This window comes from Aquarana catesbeiana, linkage group LG12 (assembly GCF_042186555.1).
Source record: "Aquarana catesbeiana isolate 2022-GZ linkage group LG12, ASM4218655v1, whole genome shotgun sequence".
NCBI lineage: Eukaryota > Metazoa > Chordata > Amphibia > Anura > Ranidae > Aquarana > Aquarana catesbeiana.
The window spans coordinates 25,411,578-25,439,250 of NC_133335.1; the positions used below are offsets into that span (position 1 = coordinate 25,411,578).

The following is a 27,673-nucleotide window of genomic DNA, read 5'->3' on the forward strand; positions in this document are numbered from 1 at the left end:
TTTTTTTTTAAAGGCTGCCAAACTTTATTAGACAATTACAAATAAAAAGAAGGCATCGTAGGTGGGGGAGGGGGAAACAAAGGATCAAAAAATTAAGAATGTTTCAGTGTTATAGATGTAATAAAAACAAGTTACTTTTTTATTTCTTTTTCCATTGTATAAAAACCATAAAAAACAAACATCCAAAAAAAAAAAAAAAAAAAAAAGCAATGACCAAAAGCTACAGGGGGTGGGGGTGGGGGGGCAGCCTGTGGGGGGAGGGGGGTGGGGAATGGGCTCCACCACCCAGCGTCTTTCCGGTGAGGAGGGGGAATGCATAGCGGGGTCAGGCGGAGGCGCTGGAGTCAGTCTTGGTCTCACCGACGTTCTTCCTCACCGCCTCCTGAGCCAGGCCACAAGGGATAAAGCCATTGGTCACGCGGATGCTTCCTGAGCTGTGGAGGAGAGAGAGAGAGAGAAGTTAGGGGGCTCCGAAATAGCAACAGGACCGGCTTAAGTGTTAGGACACCGGTCATGCGACACTGTACCCAAATTCAATTTTGATCATTCCCCCCCCCCCACAAATAGAGCTTTCTTTTGGTGGTATTTGATCGCCCCTGCGTTTTGTTTTGTTTTTTTGCGCTATAAAAAAAAAAAAAAAAAAAAAACACAATATTTTACTTTTTTCTATAATAAATATCCCATTTAAAAAATAAAAAACAAAAAACTATTTTTTTCCTCAGTTTAGGCCGATCTGTATTCCTCTACATAGTTTGGTAAAAAAGAAAAAAAATTGCAATAATCATATATTGATTGGTTTGCGCAAAAGTTATAGCGTCTACAAAATAGGGGATAGATTTAGGTCATCTTTATTTTTTTGCTACTAATGGCGGCAATCTGCGATTTTTATCGTGACTGACATTGCGGCAGACATATCGGATACTTTTGACACTATTTTGGGACCATTGACATTTATAAAGCGATCAGTGCTATAAAAATGCACCGATTACCGTATAAATGTCACTGGCAGGGAAGGGGGTTAACAGTAGGGGGCGTTCAAGGGGTTAAATGTGTGTCCTAGGGAGTGATTCTAACTGTGGGGGGAGGGGACTGATGAGAGGAGGAGAGCGATGGGTGTACCTATATACATGGAACATACAATCAGTTCTCCTCTCCCCTGACAGGACGTGGATCTGTGTGTTTACACACACACACACACACACACACACACACACACACACACACACACAGATCCACGTCCCTGCTCTATGATGAGCAATCGCGGGTGCCCGGCGGACATCGCGGGCGCTGGGTACGTGCATCGGGTCCCTAGTAAATGCGGCGAGCGCGTGTGCGCACCGCCGGCACACACGCGCTCTCCACAATGCCTGGAAGCCGAGGAAGTCAAATAACAGCCGCCCAGATCGACGAAGGGTTCCTGCGGCCATCATATTACAATACGGTGGTAGGCAAGTGGTTAAAAAAAATCCCACAATCTATACCCAGTTTTTTTTTTTTTTTTTAAATAGGAAAGATGTTACGCCGAGTAAATAGATACCCAACATGGCACACTCGTGGAATGGTGACAAACTACGATACTTAAAAATCTCCATAGGCGACGCTTTACTTTTTTTTTTTTTTTTTTTTTTTTTTACAGAGGAGGTCTAGCACTAGAATTATTGCTCTCGCTCGAACGTTCGCAGCGATATCTCACATGTGTGGTGTGAACACAGTTTACTTATGCTTCTGTGTGCGAGCATAGGGACGCTATACCTATCATTTTTTTTCAGCACATTTATTCCTATACAGGAATGTAAAAATGCCTTGTAAATCGTAATGAGGAGGACAGGTCCTCTTTATGGAGAGATTTAGGGTCAAAAAACACCCCAAATCTCTCAATTACCTTTAAAAATAAAAAAAAAAATAAAAAAGTATAGCAAGGAGCTGAATATCTACCTATTCCTACAACCAGAAGATGCGGTGTGGCTTTGTTACAGGGGGAGCCGTTTCCCTCTAGCGTTTCAGTTTTGGCTGTCCTGACAGAGCAAAGCATCTTGGGATGTGTAGTCCATACAGATAGAATTCGTCCTTTGGCTGTAGTATGTGAAACTACAACTACCAGCTGGCTGAAGGAGAAGAACAGATCGCTGGGGGGGGGGGGGGGGGGGGCAATAAGAAGGAAGGTTTGAGGCCTAGCGGTATATGACAGTCATTCGACCAATAGGGGGAGGAGACCAGCAGCAGCCTACATACTTCATCTTGGCCAGCTTGACACGGGATGGCCTTAGAATTTGTAGTTTTATGGGTTCTCCTATCTTTACTAAGGCGGTGGCATATGTGTGCGCAGCCTATTGCATTAGGAGTGTGCACCCCAAAGCTCAAACACACATGCCTTTCTCTGCAGCCATAGCTACACTGGACAGTGAATGAACTGAATAGTGCTCTGTGCTGAGCACCTTCCTGTTCATTCACAAACTGAAGCATAGTAAACACTGTTTACTATATTTCAGTAATGAAGGAACACAGTGAGTGTGTTCATTTAGAAAAGGAAGGGGATGGTAAAATTACATATTTACTAGCCCATTCCCCCACTCTCCATTCTGAAGTATCCCCTGCAGGAGCCGGGGGAAGAAGAGAGGAGGGAAGCCAGCAGTACTGCTAGGGGGCACAACAAGGGGGCAGCCCAGGCAATTAGGGGGGAATCAGCACCACACGTAGCGATTAGGTTGTGCCCCCTGCGCACACTTATGGGTGATGGAATGTATGTAACAGATGCAATTATATAAGTTGTCATGCGTGTATTGTCGGTCACCCATGCCGTTCCACTTACTTCTCCGGGGATTCAGAAACAGTGGTCATGACGGGATGAGGGGGTTTACCAAAGAAGAAGCTGGCCCACCAGTGGCCAGGATCCGACTTTGGGAGACCTGCAGGAAGAACAGACGTCAGATTAACTCCCCCAAGTTATCCAATGAGGAGATAAGACAGTCACTAATCCCACCCACATTTCCCACCTCCACCCATAGAAGGTAAAGAACTATGACCACTTATAGCCTACCATATGAAAATATGAACCTGGACAATGTGGACAGGAGCCTTAAAGTAGAACTAGACCCAATGGTCAAAAAGGGCACTCCTCAAAGAAAAAGAATATCCCACGAGAGTGCTGCCGGTGGGTAAAGGAGGTCTGCAGTCCTCTAATGCATGTCCTTGTGCGACGCTGTCATTTTATCTCAGCAACTATGTCGCACTGGCCATCCTGTCCTGGGGAGAAACCAGCAGGGACAGATTTGCTCAGAGACCCTTCACCTGAGTCTACAGAATTGTCCCCTTGTAAACTGGCCCACTGGAACTAGTTCCTGATGCAGCATTCACCTTCATAGATTTCCCCAGTAGTACTTTTTTCTGCCACTAGATGCCCTGAGGTCTGATGACCAGTATCATTGAACCCACTTCCTCATGGACCAACCCTTAACCTGCGACTGAACAGTGAAAGTAGAAGCAGCAGACTGAGAAACTCAGGTCTGTTATTCATCTTTTTACTTCCTGTCCCATGGCCAAAAGAGGAAGTGAGATGAAATCCTACCAAAGCAAGGGAATCTCTAGTTGTCACCTGAACAACTGTCCCCATTCCTGTTCTGTTAACTCAAAAATGTGGGCATTTCACACTCTTGGGGAGAACAGTCACCAGGATGGTGAACACTATATGCATCTATAACCAAAACTTTTTTTTTTTTTTTAATAAAAAAATGGTTAGAACCTTTCCCAGATTTTTCTTGCTGTCTGTGTCCCATTGAGGAGATCTCCATTTTACTTCCTGCTCTGTAGAACCAACAGAAGGGACCAGAACAGGTGACCCCATCTCCTCTTACCACCTGTTCCAGTGTCAGAATTTTGATTTGAAAGAAGGATTGGGAGAAGGGCCTCAATAGAGGTCTCTAACAAAAACAAAAAAAAAAAAAAAAAAAAAAAAAAAAAAAGGACAGTATGTCCGGTATCTCATCCTGAAAAATAAATTACACAAACAACCCTAACACACTAAATTGAAAGGACTTTGACGGTACCAATAAGATAAAAAAAAAAAAAAAAACGGATTTGTACAAAATTTTAAATATTGAGATGTACACATGTACCACAAACATGAAAAACAACAAGCAATGTAATGCTCCTCTTGATTCTCATCGACCCCACTGCAGTAGGGGATTAGAGATTTGCTGTAGTTTCGAAGCATTCCCCATCACATTCTGCCAAGACAAAGAGGGAGAATCTCCCCAGACAGCAATAAAAAAAAAACAAAAAAAACAAAAAAAACTGGCAGAGGGTATGGCCCTTCCATATTCCATCTAAAACTTATAAAAGTTTTGGCTATATACGCACTTTAAATATCTAGTCGTATCCATTTTTTCTTGGACCTCCCCTTCTCATGGTGACATGGTGTTTATTTCCTGCCTATTGCAGGTCATCGACCAATAGTGACCCTGGAGAACAAGTACAAAGGTTGTATAACCCAACTCTTATCATAGAATATTGAACCCTGCAGACTATCAGACCAATGTCCATGGAAACACATATATAACTCAGTGACACACCCCCTCTATGGAGGACGTAACCTGTATGGGGTGGTGGGGCTCACCTGGGTGGTGGGGAATGACCTCTCCAGAATAGTCCACGCTGCCGCAGGAGCTGTTACTGGAAGTGGACCCCAGGCGTCCTGTAAGAAGATAAACAGGTTATTATATATCCATGACCTAGAACTAAGGGGAAGGATGAGAGACAAAACAGATGGATCTGCCAACTATTTTCACACGCAAGGTTAATCAGCAACAGAACTCCTGAAGATCATGAGAAAGCATGACCTAAACACGCATTGCGAAATCTGAGTAGTAAATAGAAAAACACAGGGGTGGCTTCACCACACTGGTCTGTGGATGACTTAGGGCTGAGGGGCTGCCATCTTTAAAAGTAAAATTTCAGACAGGTTTGTTTTTTGTGGACAGAGCAGAGAAGGGTTGGAATGTAAGGTCCTCATCAAGAAGATTTGCTTCACCTCCATGACTCTACAGACAGACAATGATAAAGACCTGACATTGGTTCAAACCCTTCAGCACTGTATACACAACTAGAAAAGTTTTTGTTTGGGGTTCCTCTTTAAATACTTCTATCACTGTATTCTTTTTGAGTATTTCCAGCCACCAACCACCATCTTTGGTTGGCTGAAGGCATCTTTTAATGCCAGACCTTGAAGGGTTTATAACAATTGGTTTGGTTTTCTATAAAGCCACCCCATTAATGGCCAAAGGGGGATGATGACTATGTGGCGAGATTACCTCCTATACCCCGTGGTCCCTGGGTGGAAGATACTTACTGCGGTAGTAGTCGTGGGTTGCGACGAGTGAGCCACTTGATGGAATGGAAGCCATGATGGTTCAAGCCTTGCTTTACTTAAGATGATGTAAACCCTGGAAGAGAAGAAGAATGCACTGTGAGCAGAAGATTCTAGACAAATTGTGAAGTGCAATAAGAAATGTGCAAGGGATCATTCAACAATGCAAAACCAATGAGAAGGTTCCAGGTAAGGTTAGTGCACAAGTTGCTCTAGAAGGTACAATGGCCCTTGGCTCACTGGGCCTCAAGTTAGAAGGGTTGACTCATATCTGCGATTAGACTTCTTAAAATTGGGTTTGGGTACAACAGTGAGGGCCATAGTAACAAAATCCTCCTGATTGCCCTCACCATTGTATACAAAAGTAAATGAAAAGCTTTGGCAAACAGACCGTAGTCAAAGGGGGACCACTCCCGCCCCCCAACTATTCTTCAATTTTCTCCATAGGTGCTTGCGCTCTTCTTCGCCAGCTCACGGAACTAGAGCACATCTGCCATAGACAGGAGCCGATCCGTCATGGTCTTTTGTTGATTTACGTCTCCCAAATCCGACCGGAGACAGGTTTTATTCCAGGGTTCCTCTCTAAATGGGAATCAGACCTTGAAACCCGATTCACGGACTTGCAGAAGAAGAGCCTTCACTTTGCCCAGAAGTTTTCCATGGCCACTAGAATCCAAGAGACCAGCTACAAAGTTTTAACCCGCTGGTACAGGGTACCCACCGTCTACACAGCTTTTTTCCCAGGTCCCTAGTACATGTTGGCGATGTGGCAATGCAGAAAAAACAAATGCTCCATATCTTTTGGGACTGTCCCAAACTTAGGCCGTTTTGGCAAGAGGTGATCGGTATTGTCAAGCACCTGACTAACGTCGACCTGGAGGGGAACCCTGTGGCCTGTTTGTTGCATCTCTCGAACCGTCCTATTAATAAATATAAGGCTTCTCTCACAATTCAGCTATTGAATGCGGCCAAGACCCCCGTGCTCGAGGTTGGAGAACCAGCCGTCAAAATCTGTGTGGTTTTCCATAGTTAATGAACTTAGGGACATGGAGAATTTCACAGCTACTTTGTACAACAGGGAGGAGACCTTCCGTGACACCTGGAGACCTTGGCAACACTTTTTGTACACTGATGCCTATCTTCAGGAGGTCTCGCAATCTGGCTGACCTCCTGGACTTAGTCCTATTCCCTGGGCCATCTTTAATGCGGGGCAACTGCCCAGGGCCCTGTCATTGTTGAGGGGCCCAAAGCAGCTACCCCTTGAGCCCCTTGGCATGGGTAGTCCTGCACCGGGAGCAAGGAGAAGCGAGAGCCCGGGAGGGAAAAGAGCCCCCTGACCATCAGAAGGTGAGGAGCGCAGGTGCAACCCTGATGAGGCGGCGCCACCCTGAGACTGGATTTCTCCAACCTCCTCTCCAAGCTCCGACATCGGCCCGGAGGACAGGCGGATCAGGCCCCCCCCACCCAGGGATCAGCGGGATGGGGCATGCAGACAGGGGCTGTTACCCTGCTCTACCCTGCTCTCCCCTCCTCTCCAAGCTCCGACAGTGGCCCGAAAGACAGGCGGATCGCCCCCCTAAGGACCAGTGGGGGGGTACATGCAGCCAGGGACTGCTAGTGATACCTGGGACAGTCCGCGGTCTAGGAAGTATCCACTGGAAGGAGCAGAGCACCCCCATCCTCACCACCCAGAAGGAGAAGGGCCCTGCCCGCTGCCGGCCAGTGTGAACGTCCTATGGAAGGAGGTACCAGGCATCATACACCCCAATACACAGACTGACAGGGGGTGCACAGAAGGGACTGCAGCCATGGCTAAGTCTCTCTTCCCCAACCTCTCTCTCCTTCAACCCCCCCCCTCTCTATTTCACCCACCCCTCTCTCTCCCCCTAAAAAGACAAAACCAGAGAAAATCCCCAACTCAGCAACCCCATCTCTTCCATACCCCTCTCTATCTTCTCTCACCCCTCTTACCACCCCCTCTCTTTTTCTCCAACCCCCCCCCCCCCACACTTACACTGATCACACCCTCCAATCTCCTCCCCCCCCCCCCATTGCCACTGATACCAATCGACCCCTCACCACCACAGCCCACACCCCCCGCAAACAATGATTGAGCGGTAATCATGTGCAGTAACCTCTCGCAACCAAAAACAATCAGCAAGCAGAAATTATGTGCTGTAACCTCTAGCAACTAATCAGTGAGCAGTAACGTTATGCTTTAACCTCTGGCAACCAATCACAATTGCTGTCTGATCTGCTGCACTAAACTGATTTGGAGTTTAGCTGCTATTTACTGTAGGTTTCAAAGCAAAATTGCATTGGGGGGCAAAGAAAACGTTTGCCCAGGGTGCAATCAATATTAAAGACGGCCCTGTCCTGGGCAAGAGGTTCTATCTTCCTTTCATCCGCTCTCTTTCTGCTGTACAAGGAACGTTTGATCCCCTATGTATATTCTTCCTGACCGCCTCCTATTTCTTCCTTTCCCCCCCTCTCTTCTATTCCCTTCCCCGTTCACCCGGCTCAGTTCTGGGTGCTGCTTTCTTCCAGATCTGTGAATATCATGTTATACATTAGCTCAGTCTCATTGTCCCCATTCTGGATCCAGTTTGCCACCAGGAGGCTCACTTCCCAATATAATGTATAATTTAGTTAAAATATAGTTGCACAGCTTTTTGCACACCAGTCTATGTTAATGGTCTCTCTTATCGCTACTCTATCTGCCATACAGGCTTTTTACACTGCGGCCTTTTTCATATTCAACATGTTTTATTGACCATTCATTTGTGTTCTGTTAGGGTTGTCGGCATGCAAACTTAATTGAGAGTTTTGCATTGTTATCCGATTATGCTGCGTTTCTTCATCTTTCTGTTTGACTGCGAATTGCAACTTTTGGAAAATAAAGGAATTACAAAAAAAAAAAAAAAAAAAAACACACACCATTGTGAATACGTGACCTCCATGTACTGGGGGGGTCTTCTAAAGTGGTAGAAGGTGTTTACAACACTATCTACTGGAGCATTCGCAGTTTGCAGAGCAGGGATTACCTTGACGCAGTTGGACGGCCTTAACATGTATTCTAATGTACACGAACCAAAAATCCAAAACATCTAGAAAGGGTGTATGGCAGTGTGCAGTAGGTTCATTCAGAATTTTTAGTACGACCTTCCCTGCTTGTGTTGGTGCCTACACCCATATGGATGGCAAATTAGGAGCAGCCGCTGCGCCCCGATAGACAGCAATGGGGCGATCTGCCCGGAACACCTGTACTACCCCACGTAGGTAAACGCAGCCCTCACAGGGGGTACAAATTCAAATGCCCCATGTAAACAAGGTCTTACTGTTAGTAAAGCGGTCTCCTCCCTGGAATTCGCTCCATCGGTGGCCCTGTTTGCCCCCTCCCAGCCGGCATCCTTCAATTGTAAGTGGGGTCACAGAGCACATTTACTAACTAAAGTCTCCTCAGCGGGGGTCACGGACCACATTTACTGACAAAATCTCTCCTCGGCGGAGTCAGACCCTATTTACTGATAGATCTCTTTCGCGGGGTCACAGAGCACATTTATGACAGAAAAGTCTACATTTCAGAGAGCATTTAACAGGCAGCGAGGAGGCATTATAATGCCTCCTGACCAGGGCGGGTGCTACCACTAGGCAAACTAGGCAGCCGCCTAGGGCTCACTGCTGCCTAGGGCGCCCGGCCACTGGTGTTCCTACTCTCTTCAACAAGCAACTAAGACCCCATACACACTATTAGATTTTCTGCAGATTTTTGTCTTCAGATTTACCAAAACCATGTAGTGCGAGGGCCTTGCCTGATTGCATACAATATTGAAACTCTTAAGGTTTGACCTCATATTATATGGTTTTGGTAAATCTGAAGACCAAAATCTGCAGAAAATCTAATAGTGTGTATGGGGTCTAAGTCTCAGCATCAGCAGGCAGCCGCCGCTTCGTTTGCACATAGTGTCAGAGGTGCAGCGACGGAGGAGGACTGTGTCTGTGTCCCGACTCCCAAATGATTGGAAGCAAGCAAACATTCATGGATGGGCACTGGTAGGCTGCATTTGATGGGCACAGCTGAGGCTGCATTTGATGGGCACTTCGTTAAAAGGATGGGGTATACATGGGCAGGGCAAAGAGGGTGGTGTCAGGGGTGGAGCCAGGGGGGGGGTGGCAAAATGAGGTTTCGCCTATGCTGTCAAAAATCGTTGCACCAGCCCTGTTCCTGACCGCCTGATTTAACCCTAAAATGTTACACTACCATGCCGCAATTGCATGCATTGCACACAGTGGTGACGCAGCCGCATTTGCCAATTTCCCCGGTGGTACCTTCTGTCAAACTCTTAACCCCAACTTAAAAGTTCCACGGCCGAGAAGCAGAGCATTGCAAACGCATCACGTGAACGGCCCCGTCCGGTAGCTATTTTACAGTACGGGTGGGTGGCCAGAGCATGGTGAACTGTGGCTCAGCTGCCTGTTTTTTTACCGCCCCCTAACCGCCTGTCTGAGAGCTCTTTCTCACAGACGTTGAAAATAGGCAGTTGGGTCACATTTACCACCGGACTGCCGATCAATGCCACACAAAATTGTTAACCTAGAGAGCGGAACGAGGCATTCACACTACAGCGTTAGTGATAGATTTTGGCAAGTGTTGATGCTTTGCAACCACCTAAATTCGCTGCTAATAAAAACACACCACAAGCGTACCGTAAATGCAATGTAAACACACCTATGGCGTTTAAGGCGTTGTTGCAAAACTTTAAAAGCAATTTCCCATTTTAGCCTTGTACGAATTAACAAAAACATCTAACAGGGCATTTGGAGGAGCGTTGCCTAATACAACATGAATGCCTGTGCAACACAACCAAAACGCTCAGGTGTGTTAAGGCTGCTGTGCAATTCAATACCTGTGTGAAAAAATACTTGTGCCCTAAATACAGGTGTAGCACGGTGCAAAAGATGAACTTCTCCTCTCACCTGCCTGTCTGTACAATCTTTGCTGTGTGCTGTATAATGTGATCCCGATGGAGGGGTGTGCATGGACTTATCAGCTGTGATGGGACACAAATGTGAACAGGCTTTGTGATTAACTCCTTATGGTCAGCCACCATGTTGTAGGAAAAGAGCCCAGTCCTAGTTCCTGCTGGCCACCCACCCACCAATGCTTCATGTAACCGGTTTAATCCACTGGACGCAAAAAGCGATCGTTTGTCGCCATGACAAGTTTGCACGTGTCTATCCGCATTAAAATTCTATTGGAACCAGACATACACAGAACAACCTGAATTTTCCACTTTCACCTTCAACATCTTTCCCACAAAATCCAAACGCGCCTTAATTTTTCACCTCATCGAACATCGGATGCAGGGCAAGCAATAAACTTGTCTGTAATCAAATAATTCAGTTTATTGGGAAAAAAAAAGCGGCAAATGTAAAAGCAACCGATTAGGGCCCATTTGCCCAAAAGTGGGTCTATTTAGAAGTCAGCGAATGGGACTTTCTCCAAACATTCTCTGGCGATGAATCGATCATTGTCATTTAAAACACACGGACCTGGAAGGTTCTCCACCAGAGAAAGTCATGTTCGTTGGACCCCTATGTTGTTCTAACAAAGCACACCGTTTTAAAGGCCTGACCGGTGCATATTAATGGTAGTAAAAAGGCCAACACGGTTTGCACGATGTGTTGCAGTATTTTGCAGTGGCGGTACAACGTGACTTTAACTGCCCGTTTCCACAACGCATAAGTGTGGATAGGCCCTTATTACGTACACTGTACGATTGGCTGAAAACAGGGTTTTAATTTACCCTGACTTCAATTAAAATTGTTAAAAAAAAAATTAACCCTTAGGTTGGCAATCCCGCTTGGTGGGGACCCCATCAGTCCACTCTTATATGGCATCCTTCCATTGAAAGTGGGGTCACACAGAGCATAATCACTGATAGATAAGTCTCCTTAGCAGGGGTCACAGGGCTCATTTACTGACAAATGTCTCCTCAGTGGCGTGGCAAAGCATATTTACTGGCTCTAAAGTCCCCTCAGCAGGGTCACAGAGTGAATTTACTAACAGAAAAGTTTCTTCAGCAGGGTCAGAGTGCATTTACTGACAGAAAAGTCTGCTCAGTGGGGGTCACAGAGCACATTTACTGACAGAAAAGTTTCCCCCGACGGGGTCACAGAGCACACCGTTTTAAAGGCCTGACCGGTGCATATTAATGGTAGTAAAAAGGCCAACACGGTTTGCACGATGTGTTGCAGTATTTTGCAGTGGCGGTACAACGTGACTTTAACTGCCCGTTTCCACAACGCATAAGTGTGGATAGGCCCTTATTACGTACACTGTACGATTGGCTGAAAACAGGGTTTTAATTTACCCTGACTTCAATTAAAATTGTTAAAAAAAAAATTAACCCTTAGGTTGGCAATCCCGCTTGGTGGGGACCCCATCAGTCCACTCTTATATGGCATCCTTCCATTGAAAGTGGGGTCACACAGAGCATAATCACTGATAGATAAGTCTCCTTAGCAGGGGTCACAGGGCTCATTTACTGACAAATGTCTCCTCAGTGGCGTGGCAAAGCATATTTACTGGCTCTAAAGTCCCCTCAGCAGGGTCACAGAGTGAATTTACTAACAGAAAAGTTTCTTCAGCAGGGTCAGAGTGCATTTACTGACAGAAAAGTCTGCTCAGTGGGGGTCACAGAGCACATTTACTGACAGAAAAGTTTCCCCCGACGGGGTCACAGAGCACATTTACTGACAGAAAAGTTTCCCTGGCGGGGTCACAGAGCACATTTACTGACAGAAAAGTTTCTTCAGCAGGGTCAGAGTGCGTTTACTCACAAGACTCTCCTCAGCGCACATTTACTGCCAGAAAAGTTTCCTCGGTGGGGTCAAAGAGTGCATTTACTGACAGAAAAGTCTGCTCAGTGGGGGTCACAGAGCACATTTACTGACAGAAAAGTTTCCTCGGCTGGGTCAAAGAGTGCATTTACTGACAGAAAAGTTTCCTCGGCGGGGTCAAAGAGTGCATTTACTGACAGAAAAGTCTGCTCAGTGGGGTCACCGAGCACATTTACTGAAAAGAAGTCTCCTCAATGGGGTCACAGAGAACATTTTACTGACAGAAAAGTTTCCTCGGTGGGGTCAAAGAGTGCATTTACTGACAGAAAAGTCTGCTCGGTGGGGGTCACAGAGCACATTTACTGACAGAAAAGTTTCCTCGGCGGGGTCAAAGAGTGCATTTACTGACAGAAAAGTCTGCTCAGTGGGGTCACCGAGCACATTTACTGAAAAGAAGTCTCCTCAATGGGGTCACAGAGAACATTTTACTGACAGAAAAGTTTCCTCAGCAGGGTCATGGAGCACATTTACTGACAGAAAAGGCTCCTCAATGGAGTCACAAACCATATTTACTGATTATAAAGTCTCAGAGAACATTTACTGACAGAAAAGTTTCCTTAGCGGGGGTCACAGAGTGCATTTACTGACAGAAAAAAAGTCTTCTAATGCAGCGTACACACGAGCGGACTTTTCTATCAGATTGGTCCGATGGACCGAGTCCGGCGGACAATCCGATCGTGTGCGGGCTTCAATCGGACCTTCAGCAGACTTTTCCAGTCGAAAATCTGACGGACTCGAGTCCGGTCGAAAAATCCGCTCGTCTGTACGCTAGTCCGACGGACGAAAACCCCACGCTAGGTCAGCTATTGGCTACTGGCTATCAACTTCCTTATTTTAGTCCGGTCGTACGTCATCACGTACGAATCCGTCTTACTTTGGTGTGATCGTGTGTAGGCGAGTCCGTTCGTTCAAAAGTCCATCGGAAGTCCGTCAAAAGTCTGTCGAAAGTCCGTCGGACCAGTCCGGTCGAAAAGTCCGCCCCTGTGTACGCGGCATTAGCGTGGTCACAGAGCTCGTTTATGGACTATAAGAAACTCTTCAAATGGAAGGAGCCAACTGGGAAATTGTCAGATGAAAACAGCAACTGCGTCCAATCAGATGCAGCCGCTGTTCTGGTATTCCGACAGCTGTCAGAATACAATAGTCGGCACAGCAGGTTCATATACAGCGTGGATGGAGGAATCTGATCGATTTTTGTGTATGAAAGGAATGAGTTTATGGCCATCTTAAGGCTGGATTCACGTTATTGTGCATTGGTTGCAATGCAATTAGTTTCACGTGGCACCCCAACACGCCTCCATAAAAAACGCATGTCAAAGTGCCTGTAGGTCGGCATTGCTGTGAAAACTGCTGGTTTTTGGTTGCCATTGGTGAAGTGAGGCCAGTGACATTCCCATCACAGGGGACATGAAGAGTGCTAATAATGGTCACACCTGTGCTTCAGGTAAGACGGGAATTGTTTGCTCTCCCGTCTATACAATGTCAGCAGGGATCGGCCATGTTTACACTGTAAATAATCAGCATTGTGGGATTCTAATTATAGAACAGACGAGGAAGGGAGGTCAGGGAGTGCAGGGCTGTCTGACAGGTGTCCGGGGTGAATGGGCGCACAAAGGCACAGAAATACTGCAAGTCATATGCACAGCGGTGTCCAGTTCCTGCCAACACTGACCACATATTTTCCTGGCACATTTAGCAGCGGAGTTCATATAGACGGAATAGTGTTACAATATTTAGGTTTACAACCGGCCCCTGTGCGCAGGGCATTGCCAAGGCCAATGTTGGCCATGGCCTTGGCATTTTCTAGGCCAGGTCACATGCGACAATTTGGCAGCCACAGGATTGTTAGAGACCGTACAGCTGCATCTACAGTGGTTCTCACTAGCCTGGTTTGGCCAGCAAGCAATGCTGTAGGAACCAATAAGCATCCTCTTTTAGGGCCCATTCAGATCTATGCATGTATGTTTTTTTTTTTGTAACATTTGACAGCTGCATCATTATACATCAATGAGTATTTGCCTTGACATGCGTAATTGATGTGCAAATTTTCGAATTTGGGATTTCGAGTGGATAGGGATAACAACTGACCAAGGCTTGTTAAGACCTGTTGTGAATGCATCAAAATGCAAGTGTTTTAATTCACTCCTATTGACTTTTATGGGCCTCTCTAAGCACTAAAAAAAAAAAAAAAAAAAAAAAAGGAGGAGGATATGCTGTATTTTTCAAAATGCACTGCAGCGCTAAAAAGGAAACAGATGCTGTCTTTATTAGCTATGCTTTTTTGTGCGTTGTGAGGCATGCATTACGCAACGCGCATTTTTTTTAGCCTTTTCGCATAACACGCATAAGGCAGCCCATTCATTTCAGTAGCAAACACAGCAGGGTTGAGCCTTGAGCTTTTTTTTACTGCTTGGTTTTGCTGTGTTTGTTGTGCTTTTTCGCACGTCTTCTTGCCCCGTTTTGGGATGCTGTTTTTAGCATGTTTTATAAACGCACAGTAACACATGCAATTTTCCACGCAGGTGTACAGTGGATATAAAAAGTCTACAAACACCTGGTAAAATGTCAGGTTTCTGTGATGTAAAAAAATGAGACAAAGATAAATAATTTCAGAAATTTTTCCACCAAGTACTAAAAAAAAAAAAAAGTATATGGTTGCATAAGTGTGTACACCCTCTTATAACTGGAGATGCAACTGTGTTCAGAATTAAGCAATCACATTCAAACTCATGTTAAATAGGGGTCCGTACACACCTGCCTCTGATTAACCCCAAATAAAGTTCAGCTGTTCCTAGTAGGTCTTTCCTGACATTTTCTTAGTCGCACCCTACACCAGAAACCATGGTCCGCAGAGAGCTTCCAGAGCATCAGACGGATCTCATTGTTAAAAGATATCAGTCAGGAGAAGGGTACAAAAGAATTTCCAAGGCATTAGATATACCATGGAACACAGGAAAGGCAGTCATCATCAAGTGGAGAAAATATGGCGCAACAGTGACATCACCAAGAACTGGGCATCCCTCCAAAATTTATGAAAAGACGAGAAGAAAACTGGTCAGGGAGGCTGCCAAGAGGCCTACAGCAACATTAAAGGAGCTGGAGGAATATCTGGCTGGTACTCGTTGTGTGGTGCATGTGACAACAATCTGTCTGGGCTATGGGGTAGAGTGGCAAGACGAAAGCGTTTTCTTATAAAGAAAAGCATCCAAGCCAGGCTAAATTTTGCAAAAACACATCTGAAGTCTCCCAAAAGCATGTGGGAAAATGCATTATGGTCTGATGAAACCAAGGTTGAACTTTGTGGCCATAATTCAAAAAGATATATGTCTGGTGCAAAAACAACACTGCACATCACCAAAACAACACCATACACACTGTGAAGCATGGTGGTGGCAGCATCATGCTTTGGAGCTTTTTCAGCTGGAACAGGGGCCTTAGTCAAGGTAGAGGAAATAATGACCAGTTCCAAATACCAGTCAATATTGGCACAAAACCTTCAGGCTTCTGCTAGAAAGCTGATCATGAAGAGGAACTTCATCTTTTAGCATGACAACGACCCAAAGCAAACATCCAAATCAACAAAGGAACGGCTTCATCAGAAGAATAAAGTTTTGGAATGGCCCAGACCTGATCCTCATTGAAAATCCGTGGGGGGATCTGAAGAGGGCTGTGCACAGATGTCCTCACAATCTGAAAGATTTGGAGTGTTTTTGCAAAGAAGAGCGGGCAAATATTGCCAAGTCAGGATGTGCCATGCTGATAGACTCATACCCAAAAAGACCGAGTGCTGTAATAAAATCAAAAGGTGCTTCAACAAAGTATTAGTGTAAGGGTGTGCACACTTATGCAACCACATTATTTTGGGGGGGGGGGGAGAATAGTATGTACGGCTAATGTTTAGTATAGAAGATGAAAGCAATCAATAATTCTGATTATATTGCGTACGGAGCATGCAATAAATTCTGAAATGAAAGCTTTTGATTTTTGATTACTTCTTTAGCATAAACTTTTGTCGTTGAGGATTCCTTCACACCAATGTGATCCGTTGCATTACGGCACGCGAAAATGTGCGTTGCGTTAAAGCAGCCCTTTATTATGATTAGGCTGCCAACATGACACAAGGGATGAAAAAAAAAATAATAAAAAAAAGACAGTTTTTTTCAAGCGCAATGCGCTTGAGATCTAATCAAGATTTCCAAAAACGAGCAAGCACGCAATTTCAACAAGCCTACGCGCTCTGCACCGTTCCTCTTGTGCAGGCAAGCGGTCACCTTTTACCCAGAACCCTCTAGTAAGGCTGTGTTACCTAACATGGCCTGTTTATTTAACCTCAGTCAGTGGCGTCGACAGCTGGCACAGTCCCTGCGCTACATGGGCTCCCATTGGTCCAGTCGGTGCCAATGCAACCTCAGCAGACGGGAGACTAGACCTCGAATTAAAGCGTCTGAAGTGAAAACTGTCAGTATTGCTCTAGGCAAATCCTTCTGTTGTTAACGCTAATCAACATGTTATCCCTTATTGTTCCTACACTGATGAGCACCAACATGGCAGACGCTTCATACAATAAAAGGGAGCGTTCACCTGTGCGACTAATACTACAATCTGCAGAGTCCTATCGTTCATTACATAAGAGGTTAGTTATTAATGCTGACCCTGTCAAATGGGGGGGGGGGATTTCTGCTATCTGTGTGTGCTCTCTATGCACATTCAACACTCGCCACGACCAGTTTACACCGGTATGCTCAGAAGAAAAAAAAAAACCCACACTGCTGTCCAAGTAGATGAGACCCTGCCAGCTGGGACCAGCACATTCCTGAACCTCAAGAGCTTGCAGTCCGTCTGCAGGGGTCTGGTAAGCCTGCAAGAACAAACCAGCTCCAGAGGGTTGCTGGTTCAGATTTGCTGCAAATAAGTGGCTCGTAAAAGGTATCGGGTATACATGGGCATTTGTCTGCGTGTCATGCCAAAATGTCATACAGGGATGACCATTCATTACATTCCGGCATGGACTGGTTACAGTTAACTAGAGAGTTCTGGGGATTTTCCAGCATGTTGGCAAATTTCCAGAACGGTCGTTCTCCTTTTCTCCGCCATAAAAGGAAGCACATGGTGAGATCTATAAGGGAGAAAGAGGCTAATCTGGTGGAGTCACTCTATCCAGAGTCACCCTAAATCATGCCACGCTCATATAGAGGTTTGGTTAAAGCAATGGCCCCCAAAGTGCGGCCCTTTGCTTGCCTGTATCCGGCCCTTGGGGCACTATTCTTCCCACCGACACCAACAACGGGGCACTATTGCTCCCCTTGACCCCAATGATGGGGGTACTATTCCTCCTACTGATATCAACGATGGGAGATTATTCCTCCCACTGACATCAATGATGGAGCACTATTCCTTCTACTGATACCAACAATGGGGCACTATTCTTCCCACTGACACCAACGATGGGGCACTATTCTTCCCACTGACACCAACAATGGGGCACTATTCCTCCCACTGACACCAACAATGGGGCACTATTCCTCCCACTAACGATGGGACACTATTCCTCCCCCTGACACCAGCAATGGGGCACCATTCCTCCCACTGACACCAACGATGGGCCACTATTCCTCCCACTGACACCAACGATGGGGCACTATTCCTCCCACTGACACCAACGATGGGGCACTATTCCTCCCACTGACACCAACGATGGGGCACTATTCCTCCCACTGACACCAACGAGGGGGCACTTTTCTTCCCACTGACACCAACGAGGGGGCACTATTCCTCCCACTGACACCAACGAGGGGGCACTATTCCTCACACTGACACCAACGATGGGGCTCTATTCCTCACACTGACACCAATGATGGGGCACTAATCCTCCCACTGATGCCAACGATGGGGCACTATTCCTCCTACTGATGCCAACGATGGGGCACTATTCCTCCCACTGACGCCAACGATGGGGCATATTCCTCCCCCTAACAACGATGGGGCACTATTCTTCCCATTAAGAGAGAAAGAGGCTAATCTGGTGGAGTCACCCTATCCAGAGTCACCCTAAATCATGCCACGCTCATATAGAGGTTTGGTTAAAGCAATGGTCCCCAAAGTGCGGCCCTTTGCTTGCCTTTATCCGACCCTTGGGGCACTATTCCTCCCACTGATGCCAATGATGGAGCACTATTCCTCCCACTGATGCCAACGATGGGGCATTATTCCTCCCCCTGACACCAACGATGGGGCACTATTCTTCCCACTGACACCAACGATGGGGCACTTTTCTTCCCACTGACACCAACGATGGGGCACTATTCCTCCCACTGACACCAACGATGGGGCACTATTCCTCCCCCTGACACCAACGATGGGGCACTATTCTTCCCACTGACACCAACGATGGGGCACTATTCCTCCCGCTGACACCAGCAATGGGGCACTATTCCTCCCACTGACACCAATAATGGGGCACGATTCCTCCCACTGACACCATGCCTGGCCCCACTACTGACTGGCCCCCCCACTGAAGGACAGTAAGCTGGCCCTTTGTTTAGTAAGTTCAGACACCCCTGGGTTACAGGATTCAATCGTGCAAAAGGGCGATCAAACTTTTTGAACCAGGTTTCCCATTGCAAATGATATGCAATCCGAATTACACAGATTTCCCTGCATGCTGACGAACCATGACCATTTACATCATTGCGGTAATACGTGCGTTCCGGCGTGCATTGCGTAACACGCAATTGATTTTGAATGGAACACCAACGCAATATTGCAGCATGCCACGACTCAATTTTGGTGCATTACGAAAAAAAAAAAAGATTAAAAAAAGGGTCACATACGATTTTTTTTTTTCTTTGGGACATTAGGGTGTTAGCAGCCCCCTTCATTTCAAGGGCCCCGCTTTAACGCAACACGTCACAAATACTTGAAAGGGCCCCCCCAAGCATTGATGTTTAGTAACATGGCATGCAAATGCAGTTAGAAGATAATTACACAACTGAAAACCCCAGACAGGGAAGGGTTAGAGATGATTAATAAGTCTCTCTCTCTACAGTTTGAAAACTAGTTAGAACTGGCTGAGCCACATCTCTCCCCTCCTCCGCCTCCCCCCGCAGCTCTCCCTCCTCCCTCCACATAGACTAGGATGGGAAAAAACAAACTGAATTGTGGCCAAGGAACAAAAGACACAGCTGAACAGGGGATGCAAAGCCCTGGGCTTTTGTCCCAAGAGCTGGCAATCTAGCAAAAAAAGCAAATGGCGCCTTGCTGTCGGCGTCCTCACCGTTGTATCGGCTTTGTTGACCGTTAGGAATGTGAATCAGGTTTTGCTGACAATACTTTGCAGGTCTGCTTTACCTTGGCTTAATAATCTCCTAATATTATATATCCCATAATCGTCCATTATGACCAATTGTCCAATCAGATTCTTTCTGAAGGATAGTCACCGATCGTCGCACATTTAAGGCCTGGAAATCAAGGATATCCTGCGCTTGGTGGAGTACTTATGTATCATCAACCTGAATGATAGACTATATAAAAGTGAACGATGAAAATTAAAAGAAGAATAAAAATAGGTCAGCCTAATACTAAATGGTATACTATATAAAAGTAAACAATAAACGTGAATGATAAAAACAGAAGAAAGATCAAAAAATAAAAATAAGTCAGCCTAATGCTAAATGATTAACTATATAATGTAAACAAACGTGAATGATAAAAATAAAAGAAAGATCAAAATAAATAAATAAAAGTCAGCCTAATACTAAATGATATACTATATAAAAGTAAACAATAAATGTGAATGTTAAAAATAGAAGAAAGATCAAAAAATAAAAATAAGTCAGCCTAATACTTAATGATAAACTATATAAAGAACACAATAACCGCAAATAATAAAAACAAAACAAAAAAAAAATAAGTCAGCCTAATACTAAATGATTAACTATATAATGTAAACAAAAGTGAATGATAAAAATAAAAGAAAGATCAAAATAAATAAATGTCAGCCTAATACTAAAATGATATACTATAAAAAAGTAAACAATAAAAATGTAAAAAAAAAACAAAAAAAGTCAGCCTAATGCTAAATGATAAACTATATATAAATTCACATTAAAACTGAATGATAATAAAAGCATAAAACATAATAAAAGTAATAAGTTCTTGTGATAGAAATAAAAAAAAAAAGTGGAGCGATTGTTTCTCAGCATGGGATTGGTCAGGAAGATCATCTTCGCAACAGGTCATTCGCAGGAACCTCTGCAAGAGGATAGCGACCTATCGTCGCACGTTTGCGGTTGGGAGGTCAAGGATATTCCGCGCTTGCCCTTGGATCATCAGCCTCATACCGAATGATATACTATACTTAACCAAGTATATACTAAAATAGTACACACTACTTTGAAGTCGCTGCGACTTGAAGTTGCACAGAGATATGAATGGTTATTATTGGGAATCATGGGGACTTGTTCGGGCGACTTTGATGTCGCACAAGTGTGAATGGGACCTAAAACCATAGGATAAAAGAAACATAAAAAATAAGTTACTGCAATGGATACGAAGAAGTGAGGCGATTATCCCAGAGCATGGGATTGGCCAAGAACATCGTCACCCACGACCGATCGTTCACCAGACCCTTTCCGAGAGGATAGTGACCGACTGTTGCACATTTACGGATGAGAAGTCTTGGCGATTTGGGGGATGTCATCAGATTAATGCTGAACATATACTATACAAAGCAGCGTTTCTCAACTCCAGACCTCAAGGCGCCCCAACAGGTCATGTTTTCAGGATTTCCCTCAGATGAGAAACGGTAATAACTAAGGCAGCGAAATCGATCAAATCACCTGTGCGAAAAAATTGGAAGGCCTGAAAACATGACCTGTTTGGGGGCGCCTTGAGGACTGGAATTGAGAAACACCGATATAAAGAATACAATAAAACTGAATGATAAAAAAAAAAAAAAAAATATTATTGTGATGGAAATAGAGAAGTGAAGCATGGGATTGGTCAAGAAAATTGTCTTCTTTGACCAATCAGTCAGCAGACCCCTTCCTAAAGAATAGCGATCGATTGTTGCACGTTGACGTTTGGAAAGTGAAGGATTTTCGGTGGGCCCACCACTGGAAATCCTGGGGTCCCATATGATGCTGCACCGGGGCCCTGGAGGGCCCCCTCTGGTAAGCTGATTGGCGGAGTAGGCCCTGCTTGGCGGAGTACCTCTGTATCATCAGTCTAATACTAAAAAAAAAAAAAAAAAAGTCTAAAATCTAAGTGATAATAAAAGAAAAAAACATAAACAAAATATTTATAATAAGTCCCAGTAATGGAAATAAAGTGAAGGTCCCTGAGCATGAGATTGGCCAGGAACATCGTCCTCTGTGACCGATCGTTTCCCCTGTCTCCATTGGTTCTATAACCCTTTATTACTGTCCATCGGCACAGCTGATGTCACCCATGGCAGTAGAACAGTGACAGATGAGTTCTGATTGGTCGCTGGCTCCATGTACCAGTCAGCACTTCCTGTCCTCTTAGTCAGCGACTGTAGTCAGCACTTCATGGTGACACACCAAGCAATTTGGCCGGTCCCACATCCTGATATAAATAATGTATGTCTATGGCCAACCCTAGGACCGTACACAATGCTACATCTAAAATGCACGTGAAGAGGATGCGCGGCGTTCAGCACTGACACACCATTGACAGCGATTATCTCTAAAGATGACACAACGCCATCCAAACATCAGTGAGCGCATAACCCCAAATACCAAACACAGAAGAAGAAATAAGTGCCATTTCCTGTCATGTCATTGGAATCATCAGCACTTTGTTCTTTTTCTTTATCAAAAAGATATATAAAAAGGATATCAAAATAAAACAAAAATACACAGAAAAGGCAACAAATATACAACAGAATTATAAAATCCTGCACAGCAGGACGCTCAAAGGGAAAAAAAAAAAAAATGATCATGACAATATTTTTGACACTCTTTATTATGACGAACGGTGGCCATTCATGTAACGATCGGATCGAACGATTCTTCGCAGAAATCAGATAATATGATTGGCGATAGGGATCATCAAAGAGACTTCAAGCAAAACCGATAGATTTAATCGAAATCTGATCGATCTGCATGGACAAAAAAAATCAAATCGTAGGAAAGCGGATATGATCGTTGCATGGCGCATCAAACAATCTTTCCAGATTGGATATTAGAGAAGATCGTATATAAAATCGTTCCCTGTATGGCCACTATAAAGCGCCATCGAACTATCTTTCCAATCGGATATTAAAAACGATCGTATATAAAACCGTTCCCTGTATGGCCACTATAAGGCGTCATCAAACTATCCTTCCAATCGGATATTAAAAATGATCGTATATAAAATCATTCCCTGTATGGCCACTAAAAAGGTGTCAAACTATCTTTCCAATCTTCCAATCGGATAATAAAAAGGATTGTATGAAAAAATTGGTTCCCTGTATGGCCACTATAGGGTGCCATCAATCTATCTTTCCAGATCGGATAATAAAAACGTTCGTATATAAAATAGTTCCCTGTATGGCCCTTTTACAATAAACAAAGAGAATTGGACCAGGGATGAGGGAAAGTGGGAAAGATCACCAGCATGCTGGAAAATGTTTGCCTGGGCTGGATCGTTTTTGTATGTTCAAAGAAGGATGCAAAGAAGCAATTGGTGGCTGTTAGGATCGATCGGCAGTACACAAATAGATTTCTATGATGGGATCGAGACACAATGAACAATGTAGATAGGAATGCCAATATAGCATAATATAATATATTTTAATATATATGTGTGTTCCTACCTGTTTTCAGAGATAGACAGACAGACAGACAGACAGACAGACAGATAGACAGATAGATATGGGTGGATGGATGGATGGATGGATGACTTCGAGGGATGGTCCTACCTGTTTTCCGACTTGATTCGTCCTCAGGAGCCTGGCTCTAGGGGGTTAGACGCTAGGCGACGGGGCCCATTTGAGAAGGAGAAGCTGGGACTGTTCTCCACGACCAGAGATTGAATCACTGAGAATAGGCTTGTGGAGCAGACGTGGAGCTGACTTATATAGAGCGGTGGGAGGGGCCAGCAGGGGGAGGCGTAGAGACAGCTGGGAGAGTGACAACCCAGACCTGGGCAGAGAAGAAGGCTGAAGAAAGAAGGCTGAAGAGAACTCAGATTATGTTGGAGTTTTCCAACGCGACGCTTTTAAAAACCAAACCAGCTGGCCTATTGTTCAGGGATGGAACTCATTCTGGAAAGTTGGATTTATCCGGGGCGATCCCTCGAAGAATTCCTGAGAGTCAGGAACAAGAGGCGCGATTCATAGTTCCCACAGCCGTGGGAAGACACTTTATGTAACTTTGTTGCATAATCAAGTGCGACAAATTTGAACATTTCTAGAATGATGAGGGATGAGCCGAACTGAGAGTATTCATTTCCCCAAATTTTGAAAAAATTGTCAAAAGTCTTCTTGCCGCCCCCACCATCATGACACCAATGATAAATTGAGAAATGCATGCCTGCTCAGTCTCCCTATAAATTTAAAGCAGCCTATGGGGTGGCGCAGACAGGGGCAAGGCGCAGACACCATGGCTCTTTCCTGAGTGGCTCTGTCACGAGTGATGCGCAGTTTCACCGCCGCAGTTTAACTAAAGCTGGATGAAGATACAACAAGATCTCTGCTCCACTCTGCAAGATGACAAGCAAACCAGCATTTGACATTTATTTTATATGAAGTCAGATTCCCACTCTCTATCCACTAATGCCTCGTTTCCACTGAGCGGATCGGTTCGGTTCGGCACGGTACGCTATTTTTGGTGTTTCCATTATGAAAGCGGCCCATACAACCGAACCGAACCGTTCCATTCAGGGTCCTGCTTCAGATGTGGGGCCATAGAAAATGGAACAGTTCGGTTAGGGCGGAGCTGCGATACATTCCACTGATTGGTGGACGTCTGACGCCATGCTAGGCATTTTTTCTAAACCCACATATGGCCCCTGTCGGTCCGACTTGCAGTGGAAACGCTCGCCTGAATAGGCCGGACCATTCTAGGCCTTCCAAACCGATCCGATCCGAACCGATCCGCTCGGTGGAAACGAGGCATAACATGCTCCTTACTCTTTTCCTTCTCACATCGGTGTCTTCAACCCTCAAATTATCCTTACTCTACCCCTCCTCTCTACCCTTCAGCATGCACATATCACCCTCACTCCTACCCTCTCCCTACTACTGCACCCATCATCTCCTGCATTTGCTGCACCCACATGCTGACATAAACACCAGGGCCACTAGACACGTGCGCTCATGCACATCCCACTCCCATCTTGCCTTCCTCACCCTCCTCCTTCTCCTATTCTCAGGTGACATTTCTCCTAATCCTGGTCCACCATTTTCCAACTGCAAGCCACATATCCAATACCCCTCCTCCTCTGGCAGCCACCGCAATCCACTCAGTTAAATTTCTATCCCCCTGCTTCCTCAAAGCAGCCCACCAATCTCATGCGCCCTTTGGAACACCCGCTACATCTGTAACAAGCTAACATCTGTACATAACGCCATAACAGAAACCTGGCTTCAAAAAATTGACTCAGCTTCTCCTGCTGCCCTCTCCCATGGTGGCCTCCATTGGACTCGCTCCCTCAGACCCAACAGACAGAAAGGAGGTGGAGTTGGCTTCCTTCTATCCCCACAAAGCACCTTCCAAGTCCTTCCTGTCCCTCCCTCTCTATCCATCTCTTCTTTCGAAATGCACTGTATTCGTCTGTTTTCTCCCATTTCTCTGAGGACGGCAGCAATTTTTTCGGCCTCCTGGACCGGTATCGCGCTTTCTTGATGACTTTGCTGCCTGGCTACCCTACTTTCTCGCCTCTGAAATACCCACTGTCATTCTTGTTGACTTCAACATTCCTGTCAATGTTAACAGTCCAACTACAGCTAAACTTCTCGACTTAACCTCATCTTTTGACCTAACCCAATGGACACATACTTCCACTCACTCCAATGGTAATACCCTTGACCTTGTATTCTCCCATCTCTGCAACCCTGGCAACCTCACCAACACCCCCTTTCCTCTCTCTGATCACAACCTCATTACTTCCACTGTATCCTTCCCTCCAACCTCCCATCCCTCCAAGCAGCAAACAATTACTTGTAGAAACCTTCACCACTTTAACCCTTCTCTTCTCTATTCTGCTACTGACCACCTCTATGACATAATCTCTCCCCTGTCCTGTCCTGACCTGGCCACCTCTGTCTACAACAGTTCACTCTCATCATCACTAGATGCACTTGCTCCTCTAACCACACACAGAATCAGGCCCCGATCGTTACAACCCTGGCAAAGTGACAACACTAGAAATCTCAAGAGACATTGCCGTACTCTTTAACAACTGTGGCGCAAAACCAAATGCCTGCAAGACTTCACCCTACATAAATATGCCCTTCTAAAATACAATTCCTGCCTCCATGCTGCCAAACAAGCCTACTTTGTCTCTCTTATTAATACTTTGTCATCCAGTCCCCGTCGGCTCTTCTCAACCTTTAACTCTCTGCTTCGTCCCCCACCTCCTCTACCCACTAACTCACTCACTGCCCAAGAGATTGCCAATCACTTCAAAGACAAGATTGATGCAATTCGTGAGGACACCTCCACTTCGCGTACATCTTCCCCACCCAACATACCTTGCCTAACAGCACAGTCAACACTCTCCTCTTTTGAATTGGCTACTACTGAAGAGGTTACAAAACTTTTCTCAGATGCCCACTTAACCAATTGTCCCTTGGATCCTGTTCCCTCGCAACTACTACGGTCACCCTATTCTTCTATCCTATGCTCCCTCACTCAAATCTTTAATCTCTCTTTCTCTAGTGGTACCTTTCTCTCCCCTCTAAAACATGTGCAGATCACTCCCATACTTAAAAAGCCCTCACCAACCTAAACAACTTAAGACCCATCTCATTGCTCCCATTCACCTCTAAACTTCTAGAACGCTTAGTCTACAATCGTCTTAGCTCCTACCTCAGTGAAAATGACTTTCTTGACCCCTTGGAGTCTGGCTTTCGCTCGCAGCACTCCACAGAAACTGCCTTACTAAAACTCACTAACGATTTACTAACTGCTAAAACCAACAGCCAGTACTCCATACTCCTACTACTTGACCTCTCTGCGGCCTTTGATACTGTTGACCACCCGCTCCTTCTCAATAAACTACATTCCCTTGGCCTCCGAGATTCTGCTCTATCTTGGTTCTCTGCCTATCTATCACAGCGTTCCTTCAGTGTCACCTACAACTCTGTCTCCTCCTCTCCATTGCCCCTTTCTGTGGGGGCCCCCCAAGGCTCTGTTCTTGGACCCCTTCCCTATCTATACCCCCTTCCTTGGTCACTTGATAACCGCCCACGGCTTCCAATACCACTTATACGCTGATGACACCCAAATTTATCTGTCTACTCCTCACCTCACTCCTTCAGTCTCCTCTTGCATTACTAACTTACTAACTGACATATCAGCATGGATGTCGCACCACTTCCTTAAACGAAATCTCTCTAAAACTGTTGCTCGTGCCCCCCTCCATGACTTTTCCATCAAAATCAACAATGCAACTATCAGTCCCTCCCCTCACACCAGGGTACTAGGTGTAATCCTAGACTCTGACTTGTCATTTCAGCCTCAAGTCCAATCGTTGACAAAGGCTTGTAGAATTCACCTCCATAACATCTGAAACAAATAAAACCACCAAGCTCCTCATTCACTCCCTTGTTATCTCTCGCCTTGACTATTGCAACTCCCTTCTCATTGGTCTGCCTCTCCATAGGCTCCTTCCCTCTTCAGTCTATCATGAATGCTGCTTCCAGACTTATCCACCTTATCAACCGCTCAATGGCTGCCAACCCTCTCCTCCAATCCCTACACTGGCTCCCAATCACCCAGCGAATTATATTCTAAATACTAACCACAACATACAAAGCCATTCACAACTCTGCCCCGAGCTACATCACCAATCTTGTCTCTAAATATCACTCAAATCGTTCTCTCCACTCTTCTCAAGACCTCCTACACTCAAGTTCTCTCGTCTCCTCCTCCCATGCTCGTCTCCAGGATTTCTCCAGAGCCTCCCCTATCCTCTGGAACTCGCTACCTCCACCTGTCCGGCTATCCTCTACTCTTGCTACCTTCAGGCGATCCCCGAAAACTCATCTCTTCAGGAAAGCCTATCATGTCTCCAACTAATCCTTTACCACTTCTATCAGCTCATTCCCCACAGTTAAAACCTTTTGTACCACCTGCCCCACCCTATTAGATTGTAAGCTCTTCTGAGCAGGGCCCTCTTAATCCTCTTGTATTTTATTGTATTATAACTGTATTGTCTCCCTTTTACAGTATATTGTAA

The 27,673-nt window shown here is 45.3% G+C and overlaps 1 protein-coding gene across 1 annotated transcript; it reads right to left on the reverse strand.

Moving 5' to 3' along the window:
• Positions 1–23,344, reverse strand: PPDPF (pancreatic progenitor cell differentiation and proliferation factor). The gene is made up of 5 exons (XM_073607441.1): positions 23,190–23,344; positions 5,345–5,438; positions 4,613–4,690; positions 2,810–2,906; positions 1–434 (listed from the first exon to the last, which is right to left on the reverse strand). Exons 2-5 carry the CDS (start codon positions 5,397–5,399, stop codon positions 326–328), a joined length of 339 nt encoding a protein of 112 aa, XP_073463542.1. The 5' UTR covers positions 5,400–5,438; positions 23,190–23,344; the 3' UTR covers positions 1–325.
• Between the last annotated feature and the right edge of the window lie 4,329 nt (positions 23,345–27,673).